Source organism: Mastomys coucha, unplaced genomic scaffold, assembly GCF_008632895.1.
Source record: "Mastomys coucha isolate ucsf_1 unplaced genomic scaffold, UCSF_Mcou_1 pScaffold6, whole genome shotgun sequence".
NCBI lineage: Eukaryota > Metazoa > Chordata > Mammalia > Rodentia > Muridae > Mastomys > Mastomys coucha.
Genome location: NW_022196912.1, coordinates 102,143,865 through 102,167,805, shown reverse-complemented (window position 1 = coordinate 102,167,805; position 23,941 = coordinate 102,143,865). Strand labels below are relative to the sequence as shown.

General features: G+C 48.4%; 1 protein-coding gene across 12 annotated transcripts in view; it reads right to left on the bottom strand.

Annotated features, from left to right (window-relative positions):
• The window catches only part of Tmem63c (transmembrane protein 63C), a 78,515-nt gene that overhangs the window by 17,328 nt on the left and 37,246 nt on the right, over nt 1-23,941 (bottom strand). For 9 of the 12 annotated variants that reach the window (XR_004114285.1, XM_031356229.1, XM_031356233.1 and 6 more), the window contains 11 exons: nt 22,133-22,342; nt 21,535-21,614; nt 21,021-21,102; nt 17,092-17,129; nt 9,107-9,249; nt 7,611-7,659; nt 5,550-5,658; nt 3,592-3,665; nt 2,884-2,964; nt 2,651-2,774; nt 1,888-2,021 (listed from right to left, as the gene is read on the bottom strand). Coding sequence is in view for 11 of the 12 variants with exons in the window: in XM_031356229.1 (XP_031212089.1) it covers nt 1,888-2,021; nt 2,651-2,774; nt 2,884-2,964; nt 3,592-3,665; nt 5,550-5,658; nt 7,611-7,659; nt 9,107-9,249; nt 17,092-17,129; nt 21,021-21,102; nt 21,535-21,614; nt 22,133-22,276 (1,058 nt within the window). In the remaining variant the exon portion in view is untranslated. The remainder of the gene's footprint in view (nt 1-1,887; nt 2,022-2,650; nt 2,775-2,883; nt 2,965-3,591; nt 3,666-5,549; nt 5,659-7,610; nt 7,660-9,106; nt 9,250-17,091; nt 17,130-21,020; nt 21,103-21,534; nt 21,615-22,132; nt 22,343-23,941) is intronic. The other 3 variants (XM_031356237.1, XM_031356236.1, XM_031356238.1) reach the window with 1 other exon arrangement.

Genomic DNA, 23,941 nt, shown 5'->3' with positions numbered 1-23,941 from the left:
CGCAACAGTCCTGCCTTTGGGGATGCTCCTCTTTTTGAGGATTCTCAAAGCCTTTGTTAAGTCCCCCAGGACCTCAGAAATGGATAGTTCCTAAAGTGCAGTATCTGGCGGGGGTGGGGGGGTGGAGAAGGGGGCATTGGAAGTGTCTACATTATCCAGGAAGAAGAGCAGGCCACAGGGTCCTGAGCTCCTGTCCTCTCTTAGTGGCAGTAACATGCACAGATGAGTTCATTCTTTGGGGTTATAGAAGGGCTAGATTTAACTCATATTAGCATCATAACTCCAGGTTCTGGAGTTCTTCCTTTGAACTTGGATCTGTGTTTGCTGGTTAGGAGATTCCTAAATTGAATGCAATCTAGAAATAGTCTTGAGATGCAACTGGACAGGAGTACATGCTGGTGTGAGAGCCCAGTCTATGACCTTCTACTAACACATGCTGCTGAAACGAAGGCTCATATCTTTGCCAACTGGTGATATTTTAAGAAATAAACAATCTTGTCTTGTATAAGGTTATTGCTTTATATGACATACACTGATAACAACAACAATAACAACAGCAACAATAGAATCTATATGTTCCTTGACAACCTACCAGAGAGTGAACGAAGCAGATATCAGTAACTAAACAGGGCACTCAAGAAATTTGAAAAGTGGGGGTTGGTCTTGTCTTTTATCTCAGCACTTGGGAGACAGAAAAAGGCAAATCCCTGAGTTGAGACCAAACAGGTTTACAGAGAAGTTCCAGGGCTGCCAGAACTACACAAAGAAACTTGGCAGCAAAAAAGAGGAGAAAGGGGAGGGGAGGAGAGGGGAGGAGAGAGGAGAGAGGAGAAAGGAGAGAGGGGAAAAAGAAGAGAAGAGAAGAGAAGAGAAGAGAAGAGAAGAGAAGAGAAGAGAAGAGAAGAGAAGAGAAGAGAAGAGAAGAGAAGAGAAGAGAAGTTGTTTGTTGTTTGAGGGGCTGGAGAGATGGCTCAGAAATTAGGAACACTAGCTGCTTTTTCAGAGGACTACGGTTCAATTTCCAGCACCCACATAACTACTCACAACCCTCTGTAACTCTAGTCGCAGAAGATCAGATGCTCTCTGCTGGCCTCTTTGAGCACCAGACATGCAGATGTTGCACAAGACATACATGCAAGCAAAACACCCATACACATGAAATAATATAAAACAAAATCTTTTTAAAAAGAAGTTTGAGGGTTTAAGTGACTTGGAAAATTGTGCAGCATTGTTTGTGATTAAAATCTAGGTTATAGATTCTTTTGTAGGGTGGGGTGAAAGAGGGGCACTCCACATAATACCCATGCATTATAAGGTTCCCATTGGGGAGAGGAGGTCCCCACAGTCCTTTAGAGACCAGTTCTGGAGTTCCCATACATTTTTATTTTGGTACTGAAAATCCTTCTAGAACATTCTAAATTGATTAGAATTGATTCCTTGTTGAGATGAGATTGTTAAAGGCCAGGACAGAAGAAATGGAAAGCTTTATGGGCAAGCTTACAACAGAGGGGAAGAAAGGTCAAAATGGCCTTCTCTCACTTGGCTTTCTCACTTGTAATGGTGGTGGGGGGCTATGTGTGTAATGGAATGAGAAGAAATGGCTATCATTCTTGGCAAGAGATCATAGGCTATGCTGATACCCCTGTACTAAGGTAAATGACGATAATTCCCAGACAGCAGTTGAGGCCCACCAGCTGGGGAAATGGCACAACTATGTTGGGGACAGCAATGTGGAAGCTCCCAGAAAGGAGGAGAGAGCCACCAGGGTAGAACACAGCAGCTGAAGGGAGGCTCGATCCCCCTTTCTCTTAAGCTAGATGAGGATAAGAAAGTGGCCTCTACCCTCCCCCTTAGGCTAAGCTTGAACTCTGGTCATCCAGCACCCACCGTCTCACTGTCCTAGCATCCTGGAAGGTGACAAAGATCAGGTCAAGCCTCTTCATTTGAACACGATTGAGCTCGGCATTGAACTCGTCTGTCAGCTGCTCCTCCAGCTCACTGTAGTATTGCTCCGCATCTACCTGGGACAAGAGGAGACCCTCAGAGCCAGAGAAGCGAGGGCCAAGGAGGCCCGGCTGGGATCCAGGACTCTTTCATGCAGCAGCTCTTCACCCCCACAACAGCTACATGCTGAGTCAGTACTTCACCCCAGATCTGGGGATACTGAGGCACGATGTGGTTAGTGGATGCTTCAAACCCAAGTGAACTTCAGAAAGACAAAAGAATGTCCATTTTTGCTGAAGGCTGGGCACTCTTCTTTTAGTCTGGCTGAAACAGGAGTCCAAGTGCCCCAGACCCCTCTAGCCACAGTGGTCAGGGGACAAGGTGGATTCTGCTTCTTCAAGGCTTTCTGCCCTGATGGCTTTGGAAGCCTGAGGCTTAGCTGCTTCCTGAAGCCTACCATGTTCCCTCTGGTGTCTTTCTAGAACCAGAAAGCAGACAAGAGCAAGCCTCTATGGTTGCCCTGGAGGGGAACCCAAGAAAGGTTTTAACACCTTTGTATCCTTAAAGATAATGGGTATGGGGTGCCAGGTCTGGACGACCAGGTTAGACCCAAATGGGCCCTAGAGATTTGGACTCAGGCAAGGGACCATCCTGAAGCATAGCTCTCCACCCTTTCTCCAGTGTTCCCAACAGCCTTGTCAGTTACCTCCTTGAAGCAGGTCCAACATTTGCAGAAGCACAGGCGGGAACAGGGGTGTGTCTTGATCATCACCTTCCCTGTCTTCTTAGCCTTGGCCGTGTAGTAGAGCCTGCCCCGCATGGCATGGCGCCTGTCAGTGGAGAGCAACAGAGGAAAACATTCTAGACATAACAAACAGAAAGCACCATCCTTTCCTTGCACTTCCACCCCAGATGCCAGCGGGCCCCCTCTGGGCTCACCTTTGATCATCCAAGTCAATCAGGTTCCTGACATCATAGCAGAAATGGACTCTGGTCACCACACACCCAGGATAGGCCTCACTGTGGTCACAAACAAGGATGCTGAACTAGCCTGTAGGGCTAGGTTGAGCAACCTCACTACCTACTTGGTATCACAGTCCACAGGAATGGGAGGGTCAACTGTCTGGGGGTTTTGCCTCTCAGAATAGCATCCATCCTTGTCCCTAAAACTAAGCTATCCTTGGGATTTATATCCTGATCATCTGAGACTTACAACATCTTTTTATAGATAATTCAGAACAGGATATGGGTAGCTCCAAACCCTGGGGGCCTAGGGAGCAGCTACTTTTGAGAGACAAGGAACAGCGTATCTGTATCCAGAGACTTGGGGACACCAAAAAGGTCTGGAGACACTGTACTTGAGATAGTTGGGAAGTAGAGTCTCCTTGGGCTGAGTAGCTGAAGCCACAAGAAAGAGTTAAATGGCCCCTCTTGCCTCTCACCCATGTCAGACAAGGGCCTTTACAACTCGGCTGTAGCTTTGAAGGTCCTCTCCGTTCTGAAAAGCTAATTCTGAGCTGACTTCAGAGAGGCCACCACCAGGAATGTCCATAGCCCCCCACATCCTGTGACAACTCCCTCATATGAGAACCCAGAAGGGGATCCTGGGAGGAGACCATGCTCAACACAGCCCACCCTCCCACTTACTGGAAGTGCTTGCTGATGATCTCGGGATCCTGGATTTCAGTGGGCACATAGGTGATCATCAGTGTCCTCATGAACTGGAGTTGGGAGAGACAAGGCTGTGCTTCCACAGGAGTGGTAGATATGTGGGTCCTTAGTGGCCCAGAGGCCCTGGAGAGCAGGTCTTCTGCTCACACTAGGTAGGCTTCTTGCTACCTAAAGACTCCCTGCTAAGTAAGCTGCTTGCCAGCTTCCAGGAGACCAGAGATCAGCAAACTAGGTCTTGGTCATTCTCTGTGCTCCAGCTAGGGGTCCCTGCCAGACATCTGAGGTCAGGAAGGCAGGGCCAGAGCCAATGTGAAGGACCACATCTCCCCTTCTAGAAAAGTGGGGTTGGCCCACTTGTAGCTGGCCCAACCCCAAGTTCTAGTCTGCTTGAACTATCTTTCTGGTGTAAAACCTCATGTTGCCAGAGAAATCCCTAGTATTCTAGGAGCCTGGAGTTGGGAGTAAGCATAATGGGCTCAATCCGGGGTATTTCCTGAAGGCCCCAGTGCCATGGGGAAAAAGAGACTTTGAGAGGAGGCTTAATGAGTGATCGTAGGTAGCTGGCAATGTGCTCTTCCTCTTCATCTTTATTCATCTGCCACCTTGGGGTGAGTAACCTTCCCAAGACACCTGTTCCTGTCATTATGAACTGTCTAACCACAGGCCCCAAAGCAAGGGAGCAGACTGAATATGTAATAAAAACCAAAACCATGAGACAAAAACAAACAAAAAAACCATTCCTTAGTTTAGGTTGACTCCCCCAGGAACATTATTATAGTGACGGAAAGTGGGCTAACACAGCAAGATTGAGGAGAAGCTGGGGTGTCTTGCCCAAACTTCCTGTTTGACTCTGTGAGTAACTAGGAAAGCTGAAGCCAATGGGTGTTCCAGGCTCTGTGCTTGGGCTGGCTTCAGGGTGTATGGGTCTCCATTCTGAGGTAGGTTAAAGTGAATCTGTCTTGGATAGGGTAGGCTCAAAGGAGTAGACCCTGCTGCGCTACTAAACAATGGCAGGCTAGGGATGACACCATGGATGGATGGCTATTCCCATGGGTGCTCTTGTCCCACAGATCACAGATAACTCAACACAGCTGCCCACTCATGGCCACTCAGCATTGAGCTCTGCACACCAGAGGCTATGGTCTCCCTCAACACCAAGATTGCCTAATATCCTTCCCTGGCCTTGAAGGTATGAGTAGGTCAAGAGATGAAGACTCAGGCTGTGGGAAGAGGGGCTCAATGGGTTAAGAATGTCTGCTGCCCAAAAATGAAGACATGAGTCCAACTTCCTAGCGCCTGCACAAAAAGACAGTCGTGGCCAAGTCTGCCTGCAACCTCAATGCAATGGGAGTCAGAGACAGGAAGATCATGGAGGCCTGCTGGCAGCCAGCTTGGCTCCCAGGTCAATGAGAGACATTGTCTCAAGGGAGTAAGGTGGAGATCAAAAAAACTAGGACACCTTATGTTCTGTTTTGGACTCTGTGTGGGCAAGTATACATACACGTATACATACACATGAGCATACACAGCACACATAACACACACATACACACTTAAAAACAAAGAAATAATAAAAAGGAGATATGAAGTCCCCAAGTGCAGCCCTCAGCCAGGGAGTTGGACAAGGGTAGAAATTATCCCCTAGGCTGGGAAAACTTTAGGGCACACATTCTAACGCAGCTCCTAGGCCAGAGTTTCCAGGGCAGCCGAGGCAAGGGATGAGAGGCAGGTATGAGCAGCTACTTACCAGCCAGTGTGAAGGGCTTTCATGGCTTAGCAAGTGAGACTCGAGGGCAGGGGAAGGAAAGCAGATAGCACCCAAGGGCAGGACAAATGGCTTGCTCCTGCTAGAGGCAGACACCCACTCCCTGCATGCAGGATGAGCCAAGATGGTACTTTTGTGAAGCTGGGGAGAGGACCCTTCACACACTCACATGGAGGTTCTTCTTTGGCACAAATCCCAAGCAGTGGTGACCCATGAAGGCGAAGTTGATGAGGAAGTACAAGAAAGCGAAGAGGCTATGCAGCCACAGGAACTTGCTCCTGTGGAGAGAATGGAGCACAAGGCTCATGTGCTGCAGGCCTCTGGAGCTCAACCTCCATCATGCCATCAGTATTCCCACCCATCCCTTCCACTGTGATGGTGTCTCTAGACTCACTGCACTACAACAGGACTTCCAATGGACCAGATCCAGGGTGGTACTAAGCTCTTCTCACCAAACCCTCTGGGTGGTTCCCTGACCACCCACCATCATTTTATCCATAGGGAAAGGAGGGCCAGAGCAGTGGCTAACCTGCCTAAGGTCACAGGGAGAGGAGCCATAGCTGCCCATGCACACGGATAGCCATCTCTCACCCATGGATGCTCAGTAGGCTGAGTGAGGTGGTGCTGGGTCATATGCAGAGAGAGAAGGGCCAGGCAAACTCACTGCCTCAGAGTAGAGGGCTGGTGACCATTGGGCTCTGTTTTCTACCCTTGCATGCTTCTCACAGGATGCTGTCTCAAGGTATCTGAGCAAAATTACTATTTGGAAGCTTGAGTATTAAGACTTGAGGAGACCAAGCCAAGTCTACTCCTTCTGTCTCAGCGCCTGACCTGCCACAGGCCTCTGCCTATCTACATAGATGCCTAGGCATTCAAATCCTGCACTGGGACAAGGGCAGGTTCTTCAAAGAGCATTTCAGCACTGTGAAATGGAACCATGTACACTGAAGGCTCTATAGGATTCTAGTTCTTGGGAAGAGACATGAGGCACTTCAGAATGACTGGCTCAGGGGGTGCTAGCAGCTCTGGTCCTACTGGTAACACTGAGGTGGGCAGAGTTGGCTGGTGGGGGGGGGGAGACATCCTCAGCTACCTTCTGCCGACCAGAGAGTTCTAGTAAGGCTAGTCTGTTCTGAGACGGAAGGCAGGGTGGGATGGGGTGGGATGGACCCTATTTACATCTCAGGGAACTGCTTCTGAAGTTTGGTCAGGAATGTGACCAAGCCACTTAGTGAACCTTAGCATAGACAGGCAGGGCCATATCTGGCTCAGTTCAGGTTGGTGTAGCTACTAACCAGGTGGGCGGGGTTCTGGCTTGAGAATGGGTATTACCCATGCTTAAGGACTGAATCTGGGATGAGGTTTTCCGGAGATGCAGAAGCAAGTCGATGGCAATGGTGAAGCCTAAACTTATCCTTTGATTCTTCTGTCCTGCCATGGACACCAGAAGTGCAGGCTGGCGGATGGGTGAGTCACTCCACTATTTGAGGGATGACTTGAACCCTGGGGGTTGTCAAGGACACTGCATCTTGAATACTCCACTCCCACCCTGCTACAGGGTCTTCCCAGGAGCAGATCACTAAGCGTGGAAGATTTTATGTCTGCTTGACACAAGCTAGAGTCATCTGAGAGGAGGGAGCCTCAATGGAGGAAATGCCGCCATAAGATTCAGCTGTAACACATTGTCTTAATGAGTGACTAATGTGGGTGGGCCCAGCCCATTGTGGGTGGTGCCATCCCTGGGCTGGCGATCCTGAGCAGACCATGATGAACAGCAAGCCAGTAAACAGCACTCCTCCATGGCCTCTGCATCAGATCCTGCCTCCAGGTTCCTTGCCTGTCTGAGTTCTTGATCCTTCAATGATAGTCTAAAACATGGAAGTATAAGTCAAATAAACCCTTTCCTCTCCAACTTGCTTTTTTGATTGTGGTCTTTCGTCCCAGCAATAGAAACCTTAACTAGGACACTATGCAAATAGAACCATTTCTATAGTCCTCAGGAACGGCCAGTGTGGGTAGTTTCACTCATGACAAATGGGGAAACTAAGGCATTATGAGCCCTGCCCTACCAGGTGGATGTAACTTCTGGCATCCCACTCAGGCCCTGGATTCCATAGACATCAGGCTTGCTTCATCAGCACAGGGCTACTCATGCAGGGCGCCACACCGTGGCCCTTCTTTCCCTGCTAGCAACCAACTAGTAGAATGGGAGTGAAAATCAGGTACCTACTCTGTAGAGACATTGACAATGGTGGTCCGACCAAAGTGACTATTCCAGTCTGAAAGAGAGAAAAAAGGGACAACCTTGATCCTGGCCTCTTCACTGCTGGTAGTTATGGTGGGGATTGAACCCAAGGTTCCTGAACGAACGCCAAGAATATAGATTCTCGCCTACATCTGCTTTTCCTTCTGGTCCTCAGACTTGTCTCCAACTTCCAGCAAAAACGTTGTCCTCCTGGGGGGAGGGGTGCTGACTTGGGCTCTCATCTGTGGGACCAAGTGTCTGCGGGGAATCCCCACAGCACGGCTGGCATGTAACAGACACCCGGCAAACTAGCTTCGAGGGAACCAGCTGGCTGTGTTGCCACCATCCAACTGATGACATTAGCAATGCTGGCCACAGTCCCAACAAGAGGCCTAAATTCCAGGAAATGGGACATTGCCGCATGTGAACAAAGTAGATCCTTTTGGCTACATGTATGAATCCAGACAGACCCAGGCTTCATAGACTATCTAAGACTCCTGCATTTACACTGTCACTACATGTCAGGGACATTCCCTCTGGTGCTGCAATCTGGGGCATACTCAAAATGCCACTGTGGATTTATTCAGGTCTACCTCTGGCTGAGGAGAAACAGGGCAAACCCAAGGAATGAGGTAAAATTAGCTCCCATCTGGACATGGAAGGAACCACTGGACACCAACCAGCCTTCCCACAGCTTCGTCCCTCCCACAGTTCTAAGGAAGACACAGCTGCTGTTCCCTGAGCTCCCACAGAGTACCAGGTACTTGGCATACCTCTCTCTCTCTGTCTGACATAGTGGAAGGAACAGATCCCAAAGGTAAAATACTCGATTAGCTTGGGAGAAGGCATTTTTTGTTTTGTTTTGTTTTGTTTCGAGACAAGGTTTCTCTGAGTAGCCTTGGCTGTCCTGGAACTCACTCTGTAGACCAGGCTGGCCTTGAACTCAGAAATCTGCCTGCTTCTGCCTCCCAAGTGCTGGGATTAAAGGCATGTGCCACCACCGCCCGGCTGGGAGAAGGCATTTTTATGGGTAGTAGATGTGGGGAAAGCTGTGGAACCAGGCAGGGACTTTCTAACTTAGGACCCAAGCCCTCACTCACAACACTGCCCTGTCACAATGAGTGTGGGCAGAGGTCCTACCAGACAAATTCTACATGTACAGGCTGTGTCCACCAGGGTGAACGTGGGGAGAAGCAGGGGCTCAGAAGCTTCTCCAGTGAGCCACGCATCCTCCAAAGGCACAGGGGCATTTATAGACAGCTCCAGGCTTAACTGTGAGCCTGTGCTCTCCCGGGCCTTGGCTCAGACAAGCCTCCAATCTGCACATGGGAGAACTGAAGGATGGCTTGCCTAAGGACACATGACAACTGCCTTCCAGAGAAAGTTAAAAGCCAGATTTCTAGACCCATGGGGCCCAAGCCTTATCCAGCCTACTAAACTGTGAGTGGCTCAGGGCCAACAGCCTGCTGATCACTGCCTACCTAGAACAGTTCCAATGTAGTTAATAGGCAAAATGATGCCCAGGGAGGGGATGCAGAGGATGAGCACATAGATGATGAGGTGATACTGGAACGTGATGTAAATGCGCGCATCATCCCCGCACTTGTTGACCAGGTCCCGGTCCCTGCGAGAGACATAAACAAGAGTGTTCCTCAGGTACCAGGGAGACCACTGCTTGTGTTGTTGGATAGGCAGAGGAAAGGGGACACAGGTGCATCAGAGAGAGGCTATGTTATAGGCACAGGAGGGAGCCCAGAGCCCTGTGAACTCAAGAGTTAGACAGTCCTCTAATCCTGCAAACACTCCCGGCTTGTGCTGCTGGCAATGGACACAGCACTACCAACGACGTGGATGTGTCCCTTCAAAAAAAAGTTCTGTATTTCTCAGTTCCTTCGCCTCAAAGGCAATATCTGAAAACCACACTGCCAGGCTGACCAAAAGGAGAAAGTAGACAGTGACCAAACGTAGCTGAGAGCAAAGGTGTTGGACACTTTCCTCTATGAAAACTGAGTATGTATATACACGAGCCAGAGAGCCGCTGGCCTTAGTCATTGAAAGAGAATGCACACACACTCTAGGACCTAGCAATTTTATTCTAGGTGACATCCAGCAAAGAAATGACACACTTATCAAGAGATATGGGTAAGAATCTATAGATTCATGATTTATAGCTGCCCTGCCTGTCTGGATGTGATGTCAGTGCACTGTAGATGATGTTTTCTTGTCATCTCAGTAATTAGGAGGTAGAGGCAAGAGGATTAGGGGTTCAAGGTTATCCTAAACTACACAGTGAGTTCAAGGCCAGCCTGGGCTACAAGAGACCCCGTCTCTCAAAAAAAGGGGAAAAAAAACCCTCCTACAATCTTGTCAAACCTAAGATGATTTATAAAGATTTATTTATTGTGTGTATGCATGCATGCCTACATAAGTTTGTGTGTGTGCAGGTGACCTTGGAATAGAGAGGGGACGAGTTTGATGGGGGGTGCTGGGACTGGAACCTGGGTCCTCTACTAAAACAGCAGATGCTATGATGTTAACTAAGCATTTTAGATAATTCCCCTTTGTTTCTTGTGCAAGTTTTTCTTAGTGACTGTTAAGGTTTGACAAAAGTTGCTATGGAGTTTGGTGCCCACCATGAATATGAAGAGTGGAGACCTGATAATACTGTTATAGTCAGGGCCTTTAAAGCAGGTGAGGGGTTTAGGGTATAAAACCCATGGTAAAGTGATCACAAGACACACTCATGTGGGTAGGTGTGGGCATGAACCTCCACACATGCAAACATGCTCACAACCATGTGGTCTCCTCATTCATGAGTTTTCCACACCTACCTTATAGGCAGGCTCATTGGTTCCTTTCAATTTCAAACATTCTAGTTTGAAGAACATTCTAGAATATCTAAAGCAGGATGTAGATTTTTTTCAAACATTATGACCAAAAAAAAAAAAAAATGTTCGAGCACCTCTTTGAGGTTTTCAATATCTCAATTTAGAGACTTCTTCAGAGCTTCTGACTTTCTACCCTTGAGTCCTTGCCTTAGACGAGAATTAAGTCCCAAGAATGGGGCCTTTGAAAACTAATGAGAAGCCATGGTAGAATGGGGACCTGCCTTGCTGCAGGCTTGGGATGACAGATCTGATCTTGCAAAAGAAAAGCATATCTGAACTGTAGATACAGTGGGGGAGGGGAGGAGGAGTATCCAGAGACTTTCCCCACCCCCGCAAAGGCAGAAAGAGTGAAGGACTGGACTGGACAGGACCAACGAGATTTTTCTTCCCTGGTCAGCCATCCTTCCTCCAGCTCAGGGTCTTCTCTGCATCATTCTTTCTATTACTCCCCAATACAAGCTTCCATGCCTTTCTTGCATGCAATTAATTCTGTCTGCTTTAATATCTTCCCTCCTTTCCATTGGTCTTCAAGGCTTGCTGTCTCTACTGTCACCTGTTCTGACACCCTCTTCTCTCTGCACCCATCCACACCTTGCTCCTTAAACTCCAACCAGGTTCAAGCCTGTGTACATTACTGTAAAATAAACCAAGCAACTCTCTCAAGCACCCCATCGTGTTGCCCCCCCCCCAGGTCTCTATAATATCTTATTTCCCTCCTCCTACACACCTCTGGGAAAGTAAGCTCTGCTCTCCATTTCCACACCTCGAACATCTGCTTACCCTAGAAATGCCTCTTCAAGACAGACCCAGGTCACTAAGGTCAACATCCTCCTCTGACGGTTGTCAGCCATGCCTGCATGGACTCGTGTGATAACATACCCTACAAGAGTCCCCTCCCTCTTCCTCTCTCCATGAGGCCTCGAGGGACCTTTGCTGATCCTGTCCCTTAGGGGATCGCCTGTTTCTGTCACCTCAACTTCAGTCTCTAAGCCCCCATTTGTCGAGGCTAAAGCCTCGGTTCTGACGGCTTTCCTGAGCTTTACTGTTGTTGTTTCAACAGCTGGCTGGTCACCTCACATGCTTGCCTGGGATACAGGCCCTCGTCTTCCTTCTCCCATCCTCTCCACACAAACAAGACCTCCAAGTCTTCCTTTAAAAGCAGGCCACAGCTGGGTGGTGGTAGCACATGCCTTTAATCCCAGCACTTGGGAGGAAGAGGCAGGCAGATTTCTGAGTTTGAGGCCAACCTGGTCTACAGAGTGAGTTCCAGGACAGCCAGGGCTACACAGAGAAACCCTGTATCAAAAAAAAAAAACCAAAACAACAAACAAACAAGCAAATAAACAAAAGTAGGCCATGGGGGCGGGGGCTGGAGAGATGGCTATTAGGTTAAGAGCACTGAGTGCTTTTCCAAGAGGACCTGGGTTTGATTCCCAGTACCCACATGGCAGCTCACAACTGTCTGTAACTCATGCATGTTGTGCACAGATATATATGCAGGCAAAACAATACACATACAATAAACAGGTTAAAAAAAAGAAACCCTGGCATTTTAAGCTGGGTGGCAGAGGCAGGAGGATATCTGTGAGTTTTTGGCCAGTTTGATCTACAGAGTGAGTACCAGAACATCCAGGGCTATGGAGAGAGACCCTATCTCAAATTAATTAATTAATTAGTTAATTAATTAATTTAAACTTGGCATTTAAGCTAGATGTTGTGGCACATGCTTTTAATCTCAGCACTTTGGGAGCCAGAACAGAGGCAGGAGGATCTCTGTGAGTTCAAGGCCAACTTGGTGAGGTCTACATGGTGAGTTCCAGAACAGCCAAAGCTATGTAGAGAGACCCTACTTCAAATACATAAATAATAAAGTTAAACCAGGCTCTCGCCTACTGGCTGTTGTCAGGTGACTCCTTCCTGCATCTCTGACAATTTCTCTAATCCAGCTCATGGCCACCTTTTACCTGGACCACTGGAATAGCCTTACTTAGCTCCTTGACTGTGAGCTTTATCTGCTGATGTTTCCCCTCACATTCCTGCCTGTGGATCAGTCCCAGTAGTCTCTATACCCAGGCACAGTCACTGCGGAGCCTTTGGCACTGTTTTCTACTTTCTAACTTTACCATGGAGCCCTGCTCTTAACTAGTCCAGAAGATTCCCAACTTCTAGTCACTCTCTACTCATCTCTGCCCCCGACCTGGCTCGCACTGTCCTCTCCTTCTGATGTGTCCTCCACACTTACTTCTTTGGTGATTTTTTTTTTTTTTTATCCTTCAAATCCCAGCTCAAAAGCCACACTTTTCCTGAGCCCTGTGGTGGGAGGGAATCCCTTCTCTTTTTCCCACATGCCCTTTTGCCTGGCAGATGGCAAGCACCCATTATAAAGGAGACAGAGAATCTCGCTGGCCTTTGTTTCTCTGAGTAGAGTAGACTGCACAGGAGGCTGCACACAGGGACTCTGGCTGAGCTATCACTGCTCAGTGAAATGTCTAACTGTCATCTACGGCACTGCTCCCATGGGTGCTAGATGCTCCACTAAGCCCCACTTTCCTGCCTTCGTTGATGGCATGATCCCCATAGACATCCCTCTGGTAGGAGCCTTGGGGTGGGGTGAGGTAGAAGTCAAGATGAATGTAAGTACACAGAGCTTGCACACTGACCTCTTCACTGACTGGCAGGCTCACGCACTCACATATTAAAAGCTACACACAGAAGTGCAATAGCACAGTGACCTGCACACAGAGATGTGCAAGAGCACCGTGGCCTGAATCTTCTGCTCTCACTGATGCCACAGAGACACCTGCCATGTGAAGTCTTGTTGTTTTACCAGTACTCCATCTTCCTATCACTTTCTCTTTCCTTATATGCACCCATTGTATTGTGTGTGCTTGGTTGGGTTTTTTGTTTTTGTTTTTGTTTTGTTTTGTTTTTTTGTTTGTTTTTTGTTTTTCGAGACAGGGTTTCTCTGTGTAGCCCTGGATGTCCTGGAACTCACTTTGTAGACCAGGCTTGCCTTGAACTCAGAAATCCACCTGCTTCTGCCTCCCAAGCGCTGTGATTAAAGGCATGCACCAACACTGCCCAGTTTGTGATGCTCAGTTTTAATGGTCAATTTGATACAATCTAGACTCCTTTGGAAGGGAGTTCCAGTGAGAGACTGTCTAGATTGAGTCTAGACATGAGCAGGTCTGAGGAGATTGTCTTGATCACATTGATTAGAGGGAGAGATGTGCCCTCTTTAGGTGGCACCATTCCCTGGGCAGGGGATCCTGGACTGGATAAGACTGGATAAAACAAGCTGAACATCAGCATGCAGCATCGATTCACTGCTTTCTGCTCTTACTGTGGAAGTGATATAACTAGCTGCTTCAAGTTCCTGCTGCCTTGACTTCCCAGGAATGGGGAGACAAATTAACCCTTTCTCCATCAAGTTGCTTTTGGCAGGGTATTTCAAGTTTGTTAGGAAGCAAACCCAAGATTCCACGCCAGCAATGGAGAAATCCAGAAAGTCTGCTTCAAGGTCCCTCTGGGGTCTCTCTCTCCATACCTGAGGGTGTGGTCAGCTGAGCGGACCTATTCATCCCAACTCTCTTTCTCTCGTTCCCGTGCTGCTCCTGCCTGGGAATTTGCCAAACCTACAGGTCTACATCTGGTCTGCACTGCCTGCTGGGGGAACCGATGTTCAGACATGAGCTATGGTTTGGATGTGGTTTGCCCTCCTGAGGGTTCCTGTGCTAGATGCCCAGTCTTCACTATGTTAAGAAGTGGTAGAGCTATTAAGAGAAATCTGGGGAGTATTGCTTCCAGAAGGTAATTCTTATGGGAACCCATAAATTATTTCTTGCAAGGATCAGTTATAAAAGCTTGTCTCTGGGGCTGGAGGGACTCTGTGGCAGAATGAATGCTGCACAGGGCTGTGGGCTGGACTCCCAGAACTATTTAAAAAAAAGAAGGCAAACCCGCACCACACTCCTGCCTTATGGTCTGGCTTCCTGCCGTGAGACATGACCTTGCCTACGTGTGTGACACCATCCACACAGGGGGCCACACCAGAGCTGAGCCGATGCCAGCACCATGTCTTTGAATCATCAGAATTTCTAACTTCATAGGCTTCTTTTTTTTCTTTAAAGTTACCTGGCCTTCAGTATTTCATAATAGTAACAAGAAACATATTGATTCAAAATCATTGATTAAAATACAAAAGTAAGGGCTGGCAAGATGGCTCAGCGGGTAAGAGCACTGACTGCTCTTCTGAAGGTTCTGAGTTTGGATCCCAGCAACCACATGGTGGCTCACAACCACTCGTAATGATACCGGACACCCTCTTCTGGTGTGTCTGAAGACAACTGCAGTAAATTATGCCAGAGCAAGCAGGGCCAGAGCCACCGGGGCCGGCAGAGGTCCTGAGTTCAATTCCCAGCAGCTACACACATGATGGCTCATGGCCATCTGTACAGCTACAGTGTACTTATAAACAGAAAATAAATCTTTAAAAAAAAATACAAAAGCAAGCTAGGCCTGATATAGGTGCAAAATTGTAATCCCAGCATTTAGGCAACTGAAGCAGGAGGATCACAAGTTGAAGGCCAGCCTAGGCTACATAGTGAGGCCTTGCCCTTAAAAAAATAAAATTATGTATATATGTATATATACATAATTTATGTACATATATATTATATATTTATGTACATATATATTTATGTACATATATATAGTATATATATTGTGTATGTGTAATATATTGTATATATAATATATTACATATAATAGTGAGGTTTGTTTCTATGAAAGCGTGACAGTTGACTTTAATCTTTCTAGGAATGAAAATATGTGTATTCTGTGCATGTTTAATAAATTAACAAAACTAGAGGAGCGAAGACATCTAGAAGACTGCTCTCTACTGGCCACACGCTGCTCAGCAGAGAGAAGCGTGCACTTGCCTGCACTCCCCCCCACCCAGGGAGGGAGGAGCAGTGGAGGCCAAGTCCATGCTGAGCCCTCTCCTGTTCACACTCCCCCCCACCCCACCTCTGTGGAAGTCACAGTTCTAGGACAGTTCAGGATTCCCACAGCCCAGCAAGAGTTTCCTGTGCCTCTTGGGGTCCCAGATGGGAAAGAGCAGTGCCTTGAGGTATCAGAAAGGCCCAACAAGAGATGGTGGGCATGGAGACACATGGAGTCCAGCAGCCTTTGCAGAAGGAAGCAGCGTACCAAGGCTACCCAGGCTGCTGGTACAGGATTCCTCTGATGGCTCCTCTGGGTTGTCAACCTGACTGCTTTCAGAATTAACTAAAACCCAAGTGGCTGAGCACACCTGTGAGGGATTTCTTTCTTAATTAAATCATTTAAAGTGGGAAGACTCTCTTCTAATCTGGATCTTTGAGGTGTGAAAATCTACCTTTAATCTGAGCTACAGCTTCTGCTGGCAGCCTATATAAAGGACATGAAAGAAGGAAGCTCTCTCTGTCTGTATGCTTTGGTACTTGCTAGCCAGCACATTCCTTCGCTGACGTTAGAGCCTACTTCTTCAGGACTCCAGCATATACTTCAGTCTCATGGACTGAACAACTATTGGATTCTTGGACCTTCCATTCATAGGCATCCATTTTTGGATAAGCTGGACCACAGACTGTCAGTTATTCTAATAAAGCCCCTTTATATAGTGAGATTCACTCTATGAGTTCTGTTACTTTAGAGAATCCTGGCTAGTGCAGTCTCTAAGGAGTGATGAGGCTGTACCATGTATAGCAGGTGCCACCTGGCAAGAAAAGATACTGGAGGGGGGTCAGGAGATGGGCAATATTTAGAGAGAGCCTAGAATTATAAGTATGCATATGTGTCTGTATGTCTTTGCCTGAAGGTGTAGCCAAGGCTCACTGTAATAAATGTCTGGTACTGGAGAAGTGAGAAAGAACATGTGTCTTGTGGTCCGGCTCTACAAAAGTTCAGAAGGTGAGGTGGGCAAGGCCATGCCTTTGCCACCCAGGCTCAGGGAGAGGACATCTGCCCTTCTGCTCCAGATACTTTATCCTTCTTGACAAATGTGGTGTATGGTGAACAAAGATACCAAGTGGGTGTGCAACAATAGCTTTTAATTGTCTTTTTGTTGTTGTTGTTTTTGGGGGTTTTTTGTTTTGTTTTTTGTTGTTTTTGTTTTTGAGACAGGGTTTCTCTGTGTAGCCCTGGCTATCCTGGAACTCACTCTGTAGACCAGGCTGGCCTCGAACTCAGAAATCTGCCTGTCTCTGCCTCCCAAGTGCTGGGATTAAAGGCATATGCCACCACCGCCTGGCGCAACAATAGCTTTTCCTAGAGTAGGAGTCCACAGGCTTGCTTTTGTATTCATGGAAATAATGATTCTGCTTTTACATGGGGTCCTTCCCCAAGGGGGAAGACAGGTGTCAGGGGCAGAATGCTGTGTTCAGTTCCCATATACCAGCTACAACCTGGGAAAAAGACTCTCTGCCTGCACTAAGTAAGGCTGTCATCCAGGGAGGGTCTGCTGATCTCTGCCACCCTTTCCTATCGCACCCCAAGTCCTGGGCAACACTATCAGAATCACCAAGAGTGGCACTTACCTCATGGTTAGGCTGTTGAAGAACCAGGAAGAGAAGCCCTGGGGGAAAAGGAGAGAAATTGAGAAAGCCAGCCTGGGTTACTTTGCCTGGTTATGGGGACTCAGAGAGCAAAGGATTATGTTGAAGGTCTCCTCCCATAGAGGGAACTTTCTGGAATGGGTTAATTACTGAGGGAGATGTCTCATTGGAAGTGAGAGGACATCCTTGCCACTCTGATACAGGGAATGGAGCCTGGAGGGAGGGCTGGACAGATTCCTGGATGGATGGGTGCTGCTCCTTTCTGTTACTTGTGGCTTCCTCCTGCATGTGGAGGAAATCCCCATCCCCCTACATGTGGTCCAGGGCGGTTCATCACTGAGTTTACCTTCAGTGATCAACTGACCAATGGGAAAATGATGCAAAAGGAGCTACTCAGAATTCTCTTAAGGGGATAGATATGGGTGTTGGCAGAGAACTCTGCAGTGTCTTAATGCCATCTCTGATGCCAAATGCAGACAGCCTGAGAACAAAGGCAGCTCAGATGAGAGTGGACTCCAGAAGGGCCCCTATTGGCAGTGCTGGACTTCGGGCATCTAGGTGTACCTGAAGCAGCTGTTTCTCTTGACTCTCCCTAAACTTGAGCCTTATAAATGAGTCCTTTGTCGTGAAAACAGTTTGATCAAGCCTGGTCTCTCGCATCTCAGTGTCTTGTTTCTGTGGAATACGCTTTTCTCTTGGATCTCGCTGTTTGGGGTTTCTAGGTATCAGGGAAAAGCAGCCTCCAACATAGGAGAGTTGTGGAGAGCTCTGAGAGTCAGCTTGGGAAGGCCGTCTTCGAGGGTGGGCTGGGGCCTATGGCTCTCAGTTGCCAGAGGTGATAAGTCAATTAAGTGCTTTCGTGTGTTTAATTCCCTCCAGGGTCACAGAAGGTTAGCGAAAGCTTGGACAGAGGTTGCATCTCTGCACTGGCCCTGTTTGGGTTATGTATATCTTTTCTGTGAACTAGACAGGCCCATTTGACAGGCAGACCTCTAGAACCAAGGGAGTGGAGAAAGATCTTCCCTAGAAGGGAGTGGCAAGGGCAGGCAAGAAGAAAGTCAATTGTTCCCTTGGCACAGGGCCCACCTTCTAAGTTTGAGTATAAAGTGACATCCCCTCCCTTTTAAAGGCTCTGGTGTTGAAGGTTTGGTCCCAGCTGGTGGTACAACCAATATGTGAGCATGCTAACATCATTCGTGGCTCGGCCCATTGATGGTCACAGGTGAATGGGCTGTTACCAGGTGAGGAGAAAGTAGGTCAGTGGGGCACACTTTTGAAGAGTGTATCTTGTTCCTCACCCCTCTGACTCCTGCTCCTCAGTAGAACAGTCAGCTGAGCACACATTGAACCCTCTAACTCTGGCTGAGCCTAAACAAACCTTTCCCCCTGTAGGTTGTCAAGCTGTGATTAACAACGCCCTTGAATCCAACACTCTGCAGAAAAGTCAATAACCGAAACACAGCCGGTTAAGAAGACGGTCCCTCTCTTCTTAGCCTACCCTACAGAGAAGGGCCACCAGCTGCCAGGAGCCTGCTCAGCTGATGAGACTGAGTGACAGCTTAGCAGAGTGGATGTGTCTCTGAACCTATCCTCCATAATCTACAACACAGGGGAAATAACAAATGCCTGGCTTTCCTGAGCACTCCAGGGGGACCCACTTGACTGAGAGCTTTCACTGCTGTAATGACCACCTCCCTGTTCCTGCCCTCCTCCTGCATAATAATTTGCCTTCTTACTTTTTGTTTTTTCTTGTTTGTTTAAGATAAAGTCTTACTATAGCCCAGGGTGGCTTAGAACTTACTGGGGGTGTCTAGACTGATGACAAGCTTCTAAGATTTTCAAGAAAGAAAAATAATCTTTTTAGCATTGCAAAACATATACACACAGGCACAGGGCAGCATGTCCGGAAATAGCCTGTATATAATGCAAGGCCAGTGTCACTGTCTTCCTTTGACCTTGAGTCCCCCAAGAGCCAGAATAACTCCCCTGAGGATTCATACATTGGATGGGCACAGCCTGACAAAAGGAAGACCTGGTCTCTTGAAGGGATGAGCTACAGAAGAAATGTGCTTCCACCTACCACGCACAATAGATTTGTATTGTGCTAATTACAACATGGGCTTGGCCAGGTATTGGGATGCAGGGGTCACTAGGGGAAGCAGACACAGAGCTGGTTATGCAGGTGAAAGGTCATTGCAGACAGGGTGAGGAATGTTAAAGGAATGCTTTCACCTTGAGCAGAAAACACAAGGTCAGGATCCCAGGGTGAGGAGACTCAGAAAAGGGCCACTGGGGAAGGAGAGGGAGGAAATACACAGAAGGTTCCGAAATGGGAAAGAAGCAACATCCACCGTTAAGACACAGATCAGATGTGGGGCAAGGGAGCAAACTGCCAGGCCGTGGAAGAAAGAAAGACATCAGCAATGGATTGGAAAAACATTAGGAAGAAACTGAAAGCAGGCATAGGAGAACCAGTGTCTCGGTTCACAGGCGTGGTTCTGGATGCAGATGGGAGATGGATGAGATGAGAACAAGGGAGGATCCCAAAGGGAGGGATCACTTAGAGCTGCTGAAGTCACCCAAGCAAGAGACTGGTGGGGGGGGCCGCTGGGCAGGGCTGGTTGGGTCAAGATGGTAAAAGCAACACAACTCGGGAAAGGAACAGGTCATACTCAGGTGCCTGGGTAAGAGTGAGGAAGGGCTGAGATCAGGGATTAGAACTGGGTGGAGGGTGTCGTGGGTTGCTTTAAGCATATTGAATTCCTACATGGTATTTATGTAGAGCTACTTTGAAGGTCACTGGAGAGGTCGGGTTGGAGAGGCCTTCAGGACTAGCAGGAAGGAAATGTTTAGAAGTGATGACAGCCAAGGTTGGGAGAAAGGAAGTCATATCTCCCAATGGAAGAGACAGAGGACATGAAGGGGGCTTGGGATAGTCAGGGGACTATAACAGTGGAGGACTTTGCAAATCAGAGGTAGGAAAAAATAAGACAGCATGCCACAGACCCAACTGGATCAACCTGTTGAAGACAGAAAGATCCAGCACATGTGCCGACCTTTTTGACACTGTGATTATAACACTGCCATCTACAAATCAGCTGGGCCATATTCATAGCTATCCCAAGACACATGTGACCCTCAGCCCACAGTTTGGGCACACCTCTCTTTCTGAGAGGCAGGCTAGGATGAGGACTGAAGAGAGACCCCAGGACTTAGAGGCAATGGCTAAGGACCTCTGATGGCCTAGTGGCACTGGTGGAGTCAGGGGGTGATGACGTATTTGAGGAGTTGGGGAGGGGCGAGGTGAGGTAAAGGCTGCTGTCTAGTCAGCAGACGATGCTGATGCATACAGTATGGTGGTCATGAGGAATACAGTTGCTTTGCTTCCTCTCTTTTCTGTCAGATTTCTGCTCAGATGTCATGTTCTGCCCAGCTCCATTCCTGACCACCACCCACAATGCTGCTCTCACCCTGCACTATTATAAGCCTCTCCTGTTCTCCTTTCCCATCATGCATTCCTCCTTGCCCTGTATACTTTCTACCTGCTTGTCTCCCAGCCCTGGAAGAAAGTACCATGAGGTACAACTTGGTCCATGGTGTCTATTGTCCATCTCCTGGTCCCGCATACCACAGGTACCCATAGAAAATGGTCAAATGAATGGCAAGGTCAGAAGTCCACAGGAAAGAGAAAACAGAACACAGGCTGTGCTGGGCAGGGATGGACAAGGTTGAGAATCCCCGCCTGACGAAAGGGAGGCATTCTAGGATCTAGGGATGGCTAATATTTCCATATTTCTGGTGGGAAACCTGAATTTGGGAGGCTGAAGAAGCAGTTACTACTCTGTGCACCATGACTGCCTGCCCAGGCAGGGCTGGGGTCTCTCGGGGCCCGAACCACTCCCAGCACTCACCCTGTCCCTGCGTTCCGCCTCCAAGGAAACCTCTGAGGGAGATGACTTCTCACTTTGCTCCCCATAGATCAGCGAGGTCAGGCTGGCCACCAGGAAGGGAGGCAGGGAGATAGAAAAAGAGAGACAAGGTTCTTAGGCACTTGTCCTGCTCCTTCTAGGTTCTCTAGGTGAAGGGTGGTGGCTGCTCTTTCAAATAGCTGTGAGTTGCAGGCCACAGCTCTAAGCTGGATGAGAAGCTCTGGGTATAGACAGAACCCCTGCTATCAGGTGCTCAATGAACTTTGGGAGCTAAGCCATGGGTTCCAGAAAGTCTAAGACCAGACACAAACATGGCTTTGTGCCCAGTGATGGCTGCCCTCCACATTGCTGTGCCTTCATTGAACGAGGTCAATGCAGAGGCAAAGGCAAGGGACCGGATGCCATTTGCTGATGAGACACTTCCTGCAGCTTCGGCCAGAGACGAGGCAGTGTCTCCCCTGGGGGAGTGGGGCTCTCACCATCCTGCCCCCCTTACCTGTCATTGTGTATCAGCAGAGCCAGCCGTCCGTAGTCCCACGCAGCTTTCCGGAGGAAGGAGTAAAGCAAGACAACGAACTGCAGACCCAGAAAAGCAAGTGGAGCGGGAGACTTCACATATGCCTTCTTCTGCACCAGCCCCACTTCATTCCCATGGGGGAACACCCTATCCCTGAAATCTACAGAGCGCCCACTCCCCCACCCCCAATCAAATGATAAGTTCTGTCTTGGGAGGAGCTGTTCCTTTGAATTGGGCATCTCCTGACACAGAGTAGACAGATGGTCAGCTTGTTGAATGGAGGAGCTGAGGGTGCATCTGGAGTAATTAAAATGAGAATACCCCGTGACAGCACCAGCAAGGGGACAGGGAAGGAAGGCCCAAAGACAATGAACTTTTCTTTGATGGTGTAGAGAGAACCTCAGAAATTCTGCCTGCCTTCCAACCCCAAAGCCCTCCCACCTGGGCTACAGAGGCTGCACCATTACTGTGGCTGGTGTGCTTTGAACTGAGAGTCCCACTGTATCCCTTGTCAGAGCTGCACAGCGGATCCTGGCTGAGACCTCCCTGTGTCTCTTCCACGGCACCCAAGACTTACCACCCATAAGATGATGTTGAGTATGAGCACAGTGGGTATTCCCCCAAAGGGCTGCCCCTGGAGGACAGTGCTCCGGGACTGGAAACACTCATTCACCGTCATGTTTCGATACTTCTGGCCCAGGACCTCTGGAGGGGCAGACATCCTGGGCACACGGAGGCTCCCAACCAGGTAGAAGGTCTTCGTCAGACTCTGGGACTGCTCCCTACACTGCAAAACACAGAAAGCTGCTGGGGAGTATGGGGACATGCACCAAGGATACCAGTCAGCCAGACTGGGGGGCATGTGAAACCCAGGGGCCAATGCTGGGTTTAGAGCTATGATATCAAGAGCTGGCCCATTCAGTGGCACCAGCCTTATACCATGAGGTTACAACAGTCTAAACTTCATGGCTGTGCAAACAGAGTAGTTCCAACTCCCTGACTGATCCCTTATTTTGTACTGCTTGACCTAGGAAAAAGAAGACCCTGGTTGGGGGGGGCGGGCTGGAGAGATGGCTCAGCAGTTCAGAGTACTGACTGCTCTTCCAGAGGTCCTGAGTTCAATTCCCAGAAACCCAGATGGTGACTCACAACCATCTGTAATGGAATCTGATGCACTCTTCTGGTGTGTGTCTGAAGACAGCTGCAATATACTAATATAAACAAAATAAATAAATAAATCTTAAAAAGAGAGAGACAGACAGACAGAGAGAGAGAGAGAGAGAGAGAGAGAGAGAGAGAGAGAGAGAGAGAAGGCCCTGAGGATGCAGAATGCCCAGTGCATAGGCTGGCTCAATAACTCCCTATCTAATGTAATTTATTATGTGCGTGTATATTGGTTAGTGTGTGTTTGCGCATACAGGCGCACACGTGCACGGGAATGCACTCACAAGCACATGCCAGTGGACAACCTTAAGTGTCATCCTCAGGAATGCTTTGTATCTTTTGAGACAGGGTCTCTCATTAGCTTAGAACCCATCAATTACGCTAAGCAGGCTATCCGGCACATCCCAGGGGTTTCCCATTTCTGCCTCTCCAGCATGGGGATTACAACTACAGATTACCACACCTGACACTCTTATGTGGATCCTGAGGATTAAACTTGGGTCCTCACGCTTTCTAGGCAAACACTTTGCTGACTGAGCCATCTACATAGCTGGTAAACTCCCTGCCTTACCTCGTCTTGGAACAAAGAAGACCAGCACCTGCTCAGGTCTGCACTCATTCAGTGCAGCTGGGCATCCTGGTAAGCCCTGGATACAAAGCCAGTTACAAGCAGACCTCATCCTACCCAGAGTCTTTTGGCTCTCATTCAAGAGAAGGATTAATTAACATTAATTAATTAACCCAAGTATTTTGTGTGCCATACTTGTGCTGGCTGTACCTCGGTGATTGTGGAGAATAAAGAGCCCTTCTTCATCATAGCCTAGTCAGGAGAAGCACACAAGGGGAGGATCAGTAACCATGGCAGGTACAAGCCACCTTTTGCATGTGTTGGAAAGCATCCTCCTAACCAGAGACAAAGGTCTCCCCCGTGTGTTGAGGGACAGACTCTGTGACTGGACAAGGGATGAAGAGGAGAGGTCCTAGAGGCATGAGGTCACCTAAGTTTTAAAGAGTCCTTGTAATTGGGGATACAGAGATAAAGTAGGGACAAATAAGCAAAAAGAGGACTGTTGGGGTCCAGACGATAGGAATCTGGGCTGGCTGCCGGAAGGTGGCGAAGAGCAGCTGGACACTTTGAACATGGAGCCAGTAAGAGTTCCTAGCAGACTGGCTGGGGAAGACAGAAGATGGTGAGAAGCCAGGATGATCCTGAGGGTTCTAG